Source organism: Lipotes vexillifer, unplaced genomic scaffold (assembly GCF_000442215.2).
Source record: "Lipotes vexillifer unplaced genomic scaffold, Lipotes_vexillifer_v1.1 scaffold325, whole genome shotgun sequence".
Lineage (NCBI taxonomy): Eukaryota > Metazoa > Chordata > Mammalia > Artiodactyla > Lipotidae > Lipotes > Lipotes vexillifer.
The window spans coordinates 668,161-680,603 of NW_006799313.1; the positions used below are offsets into that span (position 1 = coordinate 668,161).

The window sequence follows — 12,443 nt, forward strand, 5'->3', positions numbered from 1 at the left end:
GGGAAACAGAAGAGATGATCTTCCAACCAATACCTAATTCTAATGACTCAAATCAATGAGGAAAAAATGGAACTGTCAATAAATGACTGCTGGGACAACTGGCATGATACCGGGAAAAATAAAGCTGGATCCTTTTTTGTGACTTACTCCATCATAAATTCCAGAGGGAAATGAGAGGTCAATGTAAGAAAGTAAAATAATAAATTCAAATGGCCAGTAAGAGAAAAAAATGCCAAAAAAGATGTTATTTTAACCATCAGATTGGCAAAGATCGAAAAAGAGCCATATTGCTAAACCCTCAATAACACAAAGTTTTACGAATCAGGTACTATTACTGGGAACATAAATGTGTATGACCTTTGTTAAGGGCAGCTTGGCAGTACGTATAAATATGTACCTCACTTCTGGAAATTCACCCTAAGAGGTAATTAGAAAAAAGCAAAACAAATGAAGGCACAAGGATATTCACTGAAGCATCATCCATGAGAAAAAACAACTGAAAGCAACTTAAATGACCATCAGTAGGACTGATTAAATAAAACAAGGTCATTAAGGATAATATAGGTTTCTTACAGAAAGATGTTGACATTGCTGGGGGGCGGGAAATGCAGGTTATTAAACGGCATACATAGTGTGATCCCATTTATGTAAAATTTTAAATTTCATATAAATGTATATATTCATAAAGAGATATAAGAAGGATATTTAATAAAATGTATACAGTGATTATCTCTGACAGAGGTAGATTTGGGATAATTTTCTTTGGACATGACCATAGATGTGCTTATCTTCATTTTTATTTTTTACAATGATCACCTGACACCTTTTATCCCAGAATCATTTTTATAACCTTCTCAGAATGATTTTTTTTTCAACTAGTACTCTTAGAAATATCTCTTATACATGTCATTTTACAGAGTGTGTTACATGCACCACAGTGTGGTGAATACATTCTTTCACTGAAATAACACTGCCTTCAATTCACACGTGTAGCTAGTACTCTCAGGAACATCTTGTTATACATGTGACTTTACAGAGTGTATTACATGCAGCACAGTGTGGTGAACTCATTCATTCACTGAAATACCACTATTCTGATTCAACAAACCATTAGCATTCTTAAAAACATGTTTTAAACATGTTTCTTTAGTGTTATGCATGCACCACAAAGTGAATACATTCCTTCACTGAAATAATCAGCATGATGATCTTTATCTTTTTTGACTAACATAAAACTTAATTTTAATTTAAAAAATTATTGGAGAAGATTAACAGAAGAATGTTAAAAGCAAACAAACAGCCTTATATTATTTTTCATAGGCTATCAAGAGAGTGGGGAGAAGTACAGGTGACAAATCTAATAAACCAGACATAAAAGGAAGCTCCTGCCTTTCTAGGTTAAGCTATAATTTGATTCCTATGCAAGGCCCAGGAAGGACAAGTATTTTGACTCCATCTTCTTGTGGTGAGTACTGTTACACAATAATACACATCAAAACCCAATTCCTTAGAGATGAAGGACATCCTTGAAACATACAGAACATAACACAAGAAGAAAACTTTCTCTTTAACTCAAAACACTCTTCAATATAAATCTAGGAACATGTGTAGAATTAATATCACCAGAAAAGTTCCCTAGATTCCACAGAAATGACAAACTATAAACAAAGTGATATATTTTCACGCCTTCATAAACTAAGAAAAAAGCCTATCAAAAACAAGGGAAGTTTGGGGCTTCCCTGGTGGCGCAGTGGTTGAGAGTCCGCCTGCCGATGCAGGGGACACAGGTTCGTGCCCAGGTCTGGGAAGATCCCACATGCCACGGAGCGGCTGGACCCGTAAGCCATGGCCGCTGAGCCTGCGTGTCTGGACCCTGTGCTCCGCAATGGGAGAGGCCACGACAGTGAGAGGCCCGCGTACAGCAAAAAAAAAAAAAAAAAATAAGGGAAGCAAGGTCATGTAAAGAGTCCTTTGTTAGTGTGCCCTCTACCTGTTAAAAGGCTAAGTCACTTAAGATACAGATATGGATAAAAGTAATTTTATATAATGTCATTCTTCAGTCACTACCTTTCCCAAGTTTGGGGTTTATAAGATCTATAAAACCACAGGGCTATGGGCTACTAATAAAATTTGACTCAAAACGATCTTTTCTTTTCCATTGCTGACATTCCTCAAAACCCTAGATCTCTTCTCTCAGTTAATGAAAAGTTAGCCAAGGCTCGTTCACAATAAACTCACAGGATCTCACTGTCAATAAAAGTAGATGCCACGAAACAATCAGTGTGCTCCTGAGAGAATAGTCTCCAAGTGGAAACAGTAAAATATAAAAAGATGATCAACATTAAAATGTTTTCTTAATTGGGGGGAAAAAGTCAACAGCTGTTTTCAGAGTTAAAAGGCTGCCTTTTATTGAATTATCATGTTAGCTCTCCAATAGGCAGGCAGTGCAGACATTTTAAGCGCATTACCTTTAGGAGGAAAATACGACTTGCTTTCAGCTTTGTGAGGCCAGTCTACGACGAGAGGTCCAAACCTGCGAAAGCTGGCAGTGATCTCATCTACAAAACAAAGAAGGACTCTTAGCAGAAGAGAAAATAGTACTGCAAACAGAATAGCATAAAACATGTCTTTTTATTTTAAAATGTTTTTTCTTTTTTTAATTAATTTATTTATTTATTTTATTTTTGGCTGCGTTGGGTCTTTGTTGCTCTGCACATGGGCTTTCTCTATTTGCGGTGAGCGGGGGTTACTCTTCGTTGCGGTGCGCAGGCTTCCCATTGCAGTGGCTCCTCTTGCTGTGGAGCACGGGCTCTAGGGCGCGCCGGCTTCAGTAGTTGTAGCATGCGGGCTCAGTAACTGTGGCGCACAAGCTTAGTTGCTCCGCGGCATGTGGGACCTTCCCAGACCAGGGCTCGAACTCGTGTCCCCTGCATTGGCAGGCAGATTCTTAACCACTGCACCACCAGGGAAGTCCTATTTTAAAATGTTTTGAGAGCTATATTCTAAAGCATTTTTACAGAAGTCAAACTTACTAAGTGAAATACCATTGTATTTCAACAATGCAGAATGTGTTTCTAACTATAATTCACTTCCCTTCTTCACTTCCAATAAACCTGATATAAAGAATTTGGAAGGAAAAAAATCTGACATTAGCTAAGGTGACCTCTCTGTCAAGTAAAAAGGAGATTCTAAAAATAGGAATGTTCTCTGTTTTTAGAAAAAGAGGCAAAAATACACAAAATATTTAAAATACACTTCCACTTGTGTGGTGAAATAATCTCTAAGATTATTAATCTTAGATTATTATTAAGATTGTTTTAGAAATATTATTCCTTTGGTGAGGAGTAGGGACAATAAGTAGGTAATTCTATTTAGGGATAAGAAAAAGCTAAAGCCAATGGTCTCTTTCTCTCATACATACCTACTACACAGCCTATAAAGAAAATGTTTCAAAAGTTATAGCTTAACAAATTTATCTTTTCCTTCTGACTTTTGACTCAAAGCAGAAGGTTATAACTAAGCTCCTAATCAGGTTTAAGTTGCCACTCTCTCAGCCATGATCAAAAACTTGGTCTTAAAGAAAAATCCAATCCATGGATGAGATTAACACTAGTAGAAGAATAGTTTAGAGGAAAATGTACAACCTTAAAGCAGTAAGCCTAAAGTAAAACTATTTTTAGAGACTATTCTTCTCTCATTATGAAAAAAAGAAAATCATGATAAATCAGAGAAATATCATAGCTTAAATAATACTAGCAAAACAATTCTGCTTTAACAATGTTTTTATAGCAGATCCAAAGCCTACTAGAATTAGAGCCACTGTTATTTCCCTTGAGGTAACTTTGCCACAATTCTATTTCATTTGTCCATTCAACAAATAGTTATTGACAACCTACTATATGTTGGCTGGCTTTAGGCATAAGTGAAACTCACTTTTGGATTGGCAGTATCTCAAAAATATTATTAGGAAATATTCCAATAAGTCTTCATTCTTTTAAAGGCAAGAGGGGGTGTTTCATTAATAGGTATCTACATTAAAACATGAGATGGTATGGTGTGATGGATAGGAGCAAAAGCTCTGGAATCAGACTGATTTTGATTCCAGCTGCACCATTAGCTGCATAACTCTGGATAAGCTGTTTCTCTCTGATCCTTAGTTTCCTCACCCACAAAACAGAGCTGGGAGGAGACGCCTTACAGGGTAGCTATGGAGATTAAACAAGGTAATGTAAAGCACCTGGCACAACAATGGGCTTGTGGTCCGAGTTTCATACATATTAGCTCTCATTATTATTTAAAATGTATCCCCAAACAAATAACTAGGAAATGGGAAGTTGTTTGAAGACTGCTATGTATGAAGAGCAGCCCTAAAATGCACAATCTCTCACTTCCCCATCTATCAAATATCCTCATCTCCTGACACCAAGATATGAACGTCCTGAAGCTGCCTTCAAGAGAGGTAGGGTCAAATCACACAAATAACAAACCTGGCCTTTATAAAGTCATTATAAAGTGAGTGCATTGTACCTTCATCGATATCAGGGGGAAGGCCTCCAACAAACACCTTTCTAGAGTAGCGTTCTACTCGCTCCCCATTTTGACAGCGAGTGGGAGAACTTAAGCCGGATGACAAGGACTGATCGCCGTGACTGTCGTCCAGGAAGGCATCTTCAAATGGAAAGAGAGAAGATCGACCTGAAACAAATGTGGGAGTTTCTATGGTTAAAATTATTTTCCTGGACAACACATGCTTTATTAGGAGTTGAAGCACAGAGTGAAGCATTCCAAAAAATATATCCTGAGGTGTGACTTTTTCAATAAAATAAGCAACTGCAGGTTACCAGGCCTAGACAAGTTTATAGTATCATTTTTGTGTAAAGGTATGTACAGCACAGAAACCACTGGATTGATATTAAGGAAGAAGCGTCAAAAATTGCAGCTGTTTTCGCTGCTAAAAAAAATTACATTTTACTCATACAGTCCCTATCACTGCTGCTGAAAGTATTCAGCAGTTGTTTTTCCTTTCCCCAGGGTTTTCTTAAAATAAATGTTAAAGTAATCTTTATTGACAGATTTTGATTGTTCTTTATGGTGATTTCAGAGGTTCATGTCTAAAGACTGGGTCTGATAGCTGATGGAATATTAAACTGATGACAGAGGCTGATAACTTCTCTGATAGCAGTACTAAAAATGATCAAGTTTTCCCTACCATTCCAAGCTACTCCAATTTAGAAATAAACATCCGCAATAAAAAAGGGTGGGGCAAGTAAATGAAGACATGTAAATTAAGATATGGGAGTATAGATGTAGATGTGGTTATGACATCTTTATTAATCTAAGTTGTATTTTATATCAATCAAAAAAACGATGTCTATTGTTAACTCTATAGCCAAATAAAGTCTGTAAAGGCCCTACCCACTCCACATGACATAAGATGCCAGCAGTTAAAGTCTGTCAATAAATGTAACATAATAATGCCATCTGGCATCACAAAATAAAATCTAAGTTTAAAAAATATATATAGGTCTTCCCTGGTGGCACAGAGGTTAAGAATCTGCTTGCCATTGCAGGGGATATGGGTTCGGGCCCTGGTCTGGGAAGATCCCACATGCCACAACTAAGCCCGTGCGCCACAACTACTGAAGCCTGCACATCTAGAGCCTGAGCTCCGCGACAAGAGAAGCCACCGTAGTGAGAAGCCCGCGCACCGCAATGAGGAGTAGTCCCAGCTCGCCGCCAACTAGAGAAAGCCTGCACGTAGCAACGAAGACCCAACACAGCCAAAAATAAATAAAAATAAATTTATTAAAAGTAAATATGTATATATATGTATGTGTATATATATATATATATTTGTTTTTCCTGTTTGAGTCAGTGAGTTCCTAGTAAAGGTTTCCACTAGGATCCACTCTAAAATTGAACTATCTTGAGCTCTCTAACTTTTGAAAAAAAGAAAAATTCCCCTCTAAAATAAATCATACACTCTTCAAAAACAGGACACTGTCTTCCCTATTTAGTCTCTCCTCTCTATATTTCCCTGAGACCTAGGTTCTGCATCACTACAGCCAACTCTCTAAAACAGAATATAAATAGCCCTAGAAAAATACTGAACATTAATTCTTCTGTAAAAAAGTTACTAATATAACTCTGTTTATTTTATGAACAACCCAGGTGGTATAAGAAAGGCACTGTTTTGATGTTGAGAGTTAATAAATAAAAGGACCAAAGAATTTTTTGTTCAGCTCTTCCCAGCTTAGCTACAAAGAAGCAGAACAAAATTTGTCACCTCGTGTTACCTAGCTTTTTTAGCCTGGCAAGGACAAACAATAGACAGTAAATTCTCATCCCCTGATATCTGTTTTGTTCATTGGGGGTAAAAGAACTAGATCTGCAGCAACTATAGGCAAAAGGAGCTTCCCCAAAACATCCAGAGATGTTCTCCCACGGCCGTCGGGTTTGCTTTTCACATAGTCCACACTCAGTGAATTATGTGCCTAGTCCTACTCACACACCCAAATCAGCATTTCCCACATTATGTTCCTATCCCCGCCTCTTACCGTCAATACTAGTAACATGAGATGCTCAGAAAACAAAAGCTGGTGGAGGGGGGGGAGGGATTGGGAGAACTAAATAATATTGGAAAATACTGCACACCTTATGCCCTTCCCAGAGATTCACAAGCCATATTAGAATACAAAGACTGGAGAAAAAAAGAAAAAGAATACAAAGACTGGGAAAAGTTCTGCAGTAAAATCACTTTATCTAGCATTACTTGGATTTAAGATAATGGAAACTTTAACATACATGTATAACTCAGTGGAAAACACTTGAAGAAATGTTTATCCACATTCCAGGAACAGGATAGATAGTTATTTGGACGTCGCTGCCAAAGAAATCAAGTCTGGTGAGAGATAGGTAAGCACATAATTATAAAATAGATAAATACTAAGAGAAGACTTTACCAAGTGACACAATGGCACAATTTACTGCTCTACAGAGAAAGGTAGCGAGGGGTGGGGAGGGCTTTATATTGATTTCACAGGAGGACAATTTTGAGCAGAATCTTGTGGGAGTGGAAGTTTCTAAGGTGAAGAATGAGAATCCACAGAGAAAGAACTTTCAAAACAGCTCTTATCTTTCCCTCCAAACCTGTGCCTCTAGCATCCCCTGCAATCTCAATAAAAATGACTATTATCCACACTCAATTCAATCTCGAAATCTAGGAGTCATCCCTGACATCCCTTTCTTTCATATTCCACATCTAATCCATCTTTCACTAAGTTCTACCAACTCAAGCTACAAAATAATTCTTCAATCCATTTAGTTCTCTCCACCTTCAGTCCTAACACCCTGGTCCAGATTGCCACCATCTCTCCCCTGAACAGCCTAATGAGTCTATACAACAACCTGTTTAGTCTACTGATTTCTACCTTGTACCCTACAATGCTTTCTCTATAAAACAGCCAAAGTCACCATTTTCAAATATTAATCTGAACATGTAACTACACTCTTCACCCCATCCTTAAAACCCCTCACCCCTTATTTGGATAAAGTACAAAAACACTGTAAACTGTAAGGCCTCTGCCTACCTCTCCTTCATCATAGTTGCTGCCTCTCCCTCTGGTTCACTAACCTCCAATCACCCAGACCTCCTTAGAAATTGCTGATTATTCCTCCCTGCTTCAGGCCCTAAGGACAAGGTGTTCCCCCCACCCAAAACAAACACCCTCCTCTCAACTCCCCAATTTTCTAGTTAATTCCTATTAATTCTTCAGGTCTAAGCTGAAAAGTCATTGAAACTCAGGTAGAACTTTCCTGACCTTCTAGATTAGATTAGATGCCCATTTCTATCCACTCACAGCACTTTTCCTAACATTTTTTCCTCAATTACCATTATGCTATCATAAGGGTTTTCATTTGGTATCTCGTTTCCCAACCCCGTGAAACTGTAAGCTCTATTAGGACAAGGACCAATTTAATCTTGTTCACCACTGTATCTTCATGTCCTAATAAGGGCACATAAAATAGGTATACAGTAAGTGTTACAAGCGAGGCAGTAGACAAGAAAGGAAAACAGTATGTGCAAATAAATGCTGGCACACAACATACAGGTGTGAGGACGGCAAGAGATGGGATCCTGTTCCTAGAAAATTGAGACCTTTTCGCCTCCTTCTGTTTGTTCAAGCATTCGTTTTACAGTATATATTACAAAAGCAACAGGAAATTTCCACATTTTCCAAATTTGCTATTTCATTCTAATACTAGCTTTTTTTTAAAAAACCACACTCACTCCCTGAAGACTCTGATACTCCCATCTAATCCATCTTCCATCCTGTCAGAATGACTTCTCTAAGATGCCCCGGACCATGTTATTCCCTCCACCCCAAATCCTTCAATAGTTACATCACCTCCACTAGCAATCTGCAGCCAGGGAGAGGGAGGATGGGGTGAAATTCTGAACAAATCTGTGACTGTCCAGTTGAGAGATGAGGAAGTCTTGAACCAGATCAGTGAGGAGAAGCAGCGGATGTTCAAGACATTCTGGAACAAAGAGAACTTTCTTTCTGCACGGCCAACATAACCACAGCTTCCCCGGAATATTTTGGCAAAGGAAATAAAAGCAAATGTTAATTGCAAAAATTTGGGCTGTTTTAAAAATTGGTTATGGGTACTTAAGAAACTTTCCAAGGTTTTAAAACCAAACTTCTGTCTTATTATTAGTATACAGAGTACCGTAGACTTTAGTAATAAATTTGCCCCTGGAAATGAAACTGCTAAGAATTCACACATACATGATGTTTCTCTAACTGTAGGTTAAAGAACTAAGAATACAGGTCTCAGAACTCAATCCTCAGATCTTCTTAAATTGAATCATGGAAGTCAAACTTGAAAATCTGCACTTTTAACAAATCTCCTCAGTGATTCCTATGCTCAAACTTAAGAACCACTGAAATGCAGATTATCTGTCTGTAGCAGACAGCCACTAAAAGGGACATTGTGTGAAGTGTATGGAGCCTTGGGAAACATCCAAGTTCAATCAAGTTAAGAAAAGTATACGATGGGACTTCCCTGGCAGTCCAGTGGTTAAGACTTCGCCTTCCAATGCAGGGGGTGCGGGTTCGATCCCTGGTCGGGGAGCTAAGATCCCACATGCCTTGGGGTCAAAAAACCAAAACATAAAACAGAAGCAATATTGTAACAAATTTAATAAAGACTTAAGAAAAAAAAAAAAAGTATATGCTCAGGAATGGAATACAAAATCTAGAATCTAGTCAATCTTACTGTAACATGACTGCCTCAATTACTGATGGAACAAAAAGTTAGTATGCAGGAAGCATGTAAAAGACAGAAGGGTAGACTAAGAACCTGCAGCATTTACCCAGCTCATATCAACAGGAGACAGGGGGACTTTGACCATACTGTCGGGATTACTCCTATGTGGGACAGAATGGCTCATTTGATCTTTCCAAAGCCTGAAAACCATCAATTTCCCTATGCTCTAATTATAAGCTCCTGAAGGGCTGTTCTATGAATTTAGTGCCTTATTATGAAGAGGTGACTCTTGAACTAGCAGAAAAATAATCAGCCACTGAAATTATATTTCTGTTACATCCATCTCCATGATAAGATGAAACACTGGTATTCTGATCTGTCCAGTAGACTAAAGAGGTTGGTATTCGTGCATTCATTTGGTTGGCATAAATCATCCTCCCATGACAAACAGTCCCTGGGAAGACTGGTATAATTTTAGTTCCTGGACGTGCATTACTAGAAACTGAAACTTAAGAGGATGTACCCAAACTGTACCCCATGAGAGGCCCTGCTTCACTAAAGTAGTATCTCTCTGACATACTTCTTTTCTTTAATAAAAGCATTCCCCAAGAAGCAGCCACATAGCACAGGGAGATCAGCTCAGTATGTAGCTGATTCACTTTGTTATAAAGCAGAAACTAACACACCATTGTAAAGCAATTATACTCCAATAAAGATGTTAAAAAAAAAAAAAGGCATTCCCCAAGACCAAAATGTTTTAAGTAAGTCACGTTACTTACCAAAAATTATATTCTATGTACCTAGCATATAAATCTGCTTTAGAATCTCATGGAACTTTCACATAAAATATTCATATTCAATATTTCAACAGAAACAGGAGAAATACTTCTCAACTGCTGCACTTTGGCCATTTGGCTTTCTCTTCCACCAATGGTCTGGTTTTCTGGTATCTATTTTCAATTAATAAGCAGAATGTCGTTTTTGGCCCAGTAAATGGACAAAAAATCTCTGGATGTAGAGATGACTTAAGGCTAAAGGAGCCTTGGACTTCCCTAGTGGCGCAGTGGTTAAGAATCCACCTGCCAATGCAGGGGACGGGCTCAACCCCTGGTCCAGGAAGATCCCATATGCCGCAGAGCAACTAAGCCCATGCGCCACAACTACTGAGCCTGTGCTCTAGAGCCCACGAGCCACAACTACTGAAGCCCGTGCTCCTCAACAAGAGAAGCCACTGCAATGAGAAGCCCGCACACCACAACAAAGAGTAGCCCCCACTCGCCACAACTAGAGAAAGCTTGCACACAGCAACAAAGACCCAACACAGCCAAACATTAAAAATATAAATAAATAAATTTATTTTTTTAAAAAAAGCTAAAGGACACTTGGAAGACAAGGGCCAAATAAGAAACCTGCAAAGCCTAGTTAAGCATGGAAGGTTTGTCCAAGATTATTCTTCCCTAGGAGGTTCCGTTTCCTGCAGCTTATGAGGGGAAAACAAAAGCCCACTAGCCATGCTGTGCTGCTAAAACTGCTTGGACCTCACCTCTGAGCTGCCACGTCTCTGCTGTCAATCCAGCAGCTCCAGGGCACTCCTGGCCCAATACTTCCACTCCAAGCCTGACCCTTTCCATCTTAGTTTTACAAGGAGCTCAGAAATAAGTCACTCTGGGGATTTTAAAAAATGGATTATGAAGCATGTCTCCCTTAAGGGAAAAAAACTGCCTGTAAGTCAAGATAGTCAGAGTCCAGCCTAGGTTGTTTTACTCTGTGACCTTGGACATTTCACTTATCTGAGTCTCATTTACATAATGAGAGATTTGAACTAGATGAAAGGTTTCAAATCTCTGGGGGCAACAGCATTCCTTTTTTTAAAAAAAAAAAATTTATTTATTTATTTATTTATTTATTTGGGCTGCGCCAGGTCTTAGTTGTGGCACAGGATCTTTGTCATGGCTTGTGGGATCTTTAGTTGCGGGATCTCAGCATGCGGGATTGTTTTTAGTTGCGACACACGGACGTCTTAGTTGCAGCATGAGGGCTTCTTAGTTGCAGCATGCATGTGGCATCTAGTTCCCCGATCAAACCCGGCCCCGTGCATTGGGAGCGTGGAGTCTTACCCACTGGACCACCAAGGAAGTCCCAGCATTCCTTTTATTACACAAAACTCTTACATAAAACCCCATTTGTTCACTTCTTTCCAACTCCACTGCCATCATCCTATCCTAAAGCACCATCATCTCTTGCCTAGACTACTACCATCATTCCAATATAGACAACCCACTTCTCTCACTCTACTCCAAACAACAGCCAGAGTACTCTTAAAAACATAAAACTGATCACTTGCCCATGCTTTAAAACATTCATCGATTTCCTCTTGTACTTGGACCAAGTTCAAAATTCTTACCAGGAGCTAAAGCCCAGCAAGATCAGATTACCTTCCTTCCTCCAACCTCATCTTAATACCCCCTCCCTTCTCTCCCACCAAGCTCAGCCATTCTGGGCTCTATTTACTTCCTCAAACAAAGCCCTTTCTTGCCTCAGGTGCCTCTCCCCTCCCCCACCACTCCTTCTTAATACAGCTTTATTAAGAAATAATTCATCCTTCTAACCCATTAGTAGTCACTCCCCATTTTCCTTGAACCCTCTCAGCCCTAGGCAACCACTAGTCTATTTTCTGTCTCAATAGATTTGCCTATTCTGGACATTTCATAAAAGTGAAATCATCCAACATGTGATCTTTTCTAATTGCCTTCTTTCACTTAGCATAATGTTTTCAAGGTTTATCAATGTTGTAGCATTTATCAGTACTATGCTTCAAGCCTCTTAAAATAGCTGTATTATGATGTCTGGAATTTCTGTTAAAATATTCTAAGGGAAAAAAGGAGGGGGAACATATGAAACATGATTGGCAAAAATGTTGATAATCATTGAAGCTAAGTGATGGGTACACAGTTCATTAAACAATTCTATTTTTGTGTATGTATGGAAATTTCCAAAATAAAACATTTATTTAAAGATAAATAAATCTTTCCATCCTTTCCATCCTGTCTTTCCATCCTTTGGGTTTGAGCTTAAATAACATCTCTTCAGAGAAAACCATCCTACCTTAAAGGGAACCTCCCATTTTTCCTGCCTAGTACTTATCACAACTTTTTTTTTTTTTTTTTTTT

At 38.6% G+C, this 12,443-nt stretch overlaps 1 protein-coding gene across 3 annotated transcripts in view; it reads right to left on the reverse strand.

Moving 5' to 3' along the window:
- Positions 1-12,443, reverse strand: part of CPEB3 (cytoplasmic polyadenylation element binding protein 3) — a 178,600-nt gene that overhangs the window by 63,301 nt on the left and 102,856 nt on the right. For 2 of the 3 annotated variants that reach the window (XM_007471556.1, XM_007471557.1), the window contains exons 5-6: positions 4,528-4,695; positions 2,469-2,558 (exon numbers count right to left, since the gene is read on the reverse strand). In XM_007471556.1, the coding sequence (XP_007471618.1) occupies positions 2,469-2,558; positions 4,528-4,695 (258 nt within the window). The remainder of the gene's footprint in view (positions 1-2,468; positions 2,559-4,527; positions 4,696-12,443) is intronic. The other variant, XM_007471555.1, reaches the window with a different exon arrangement.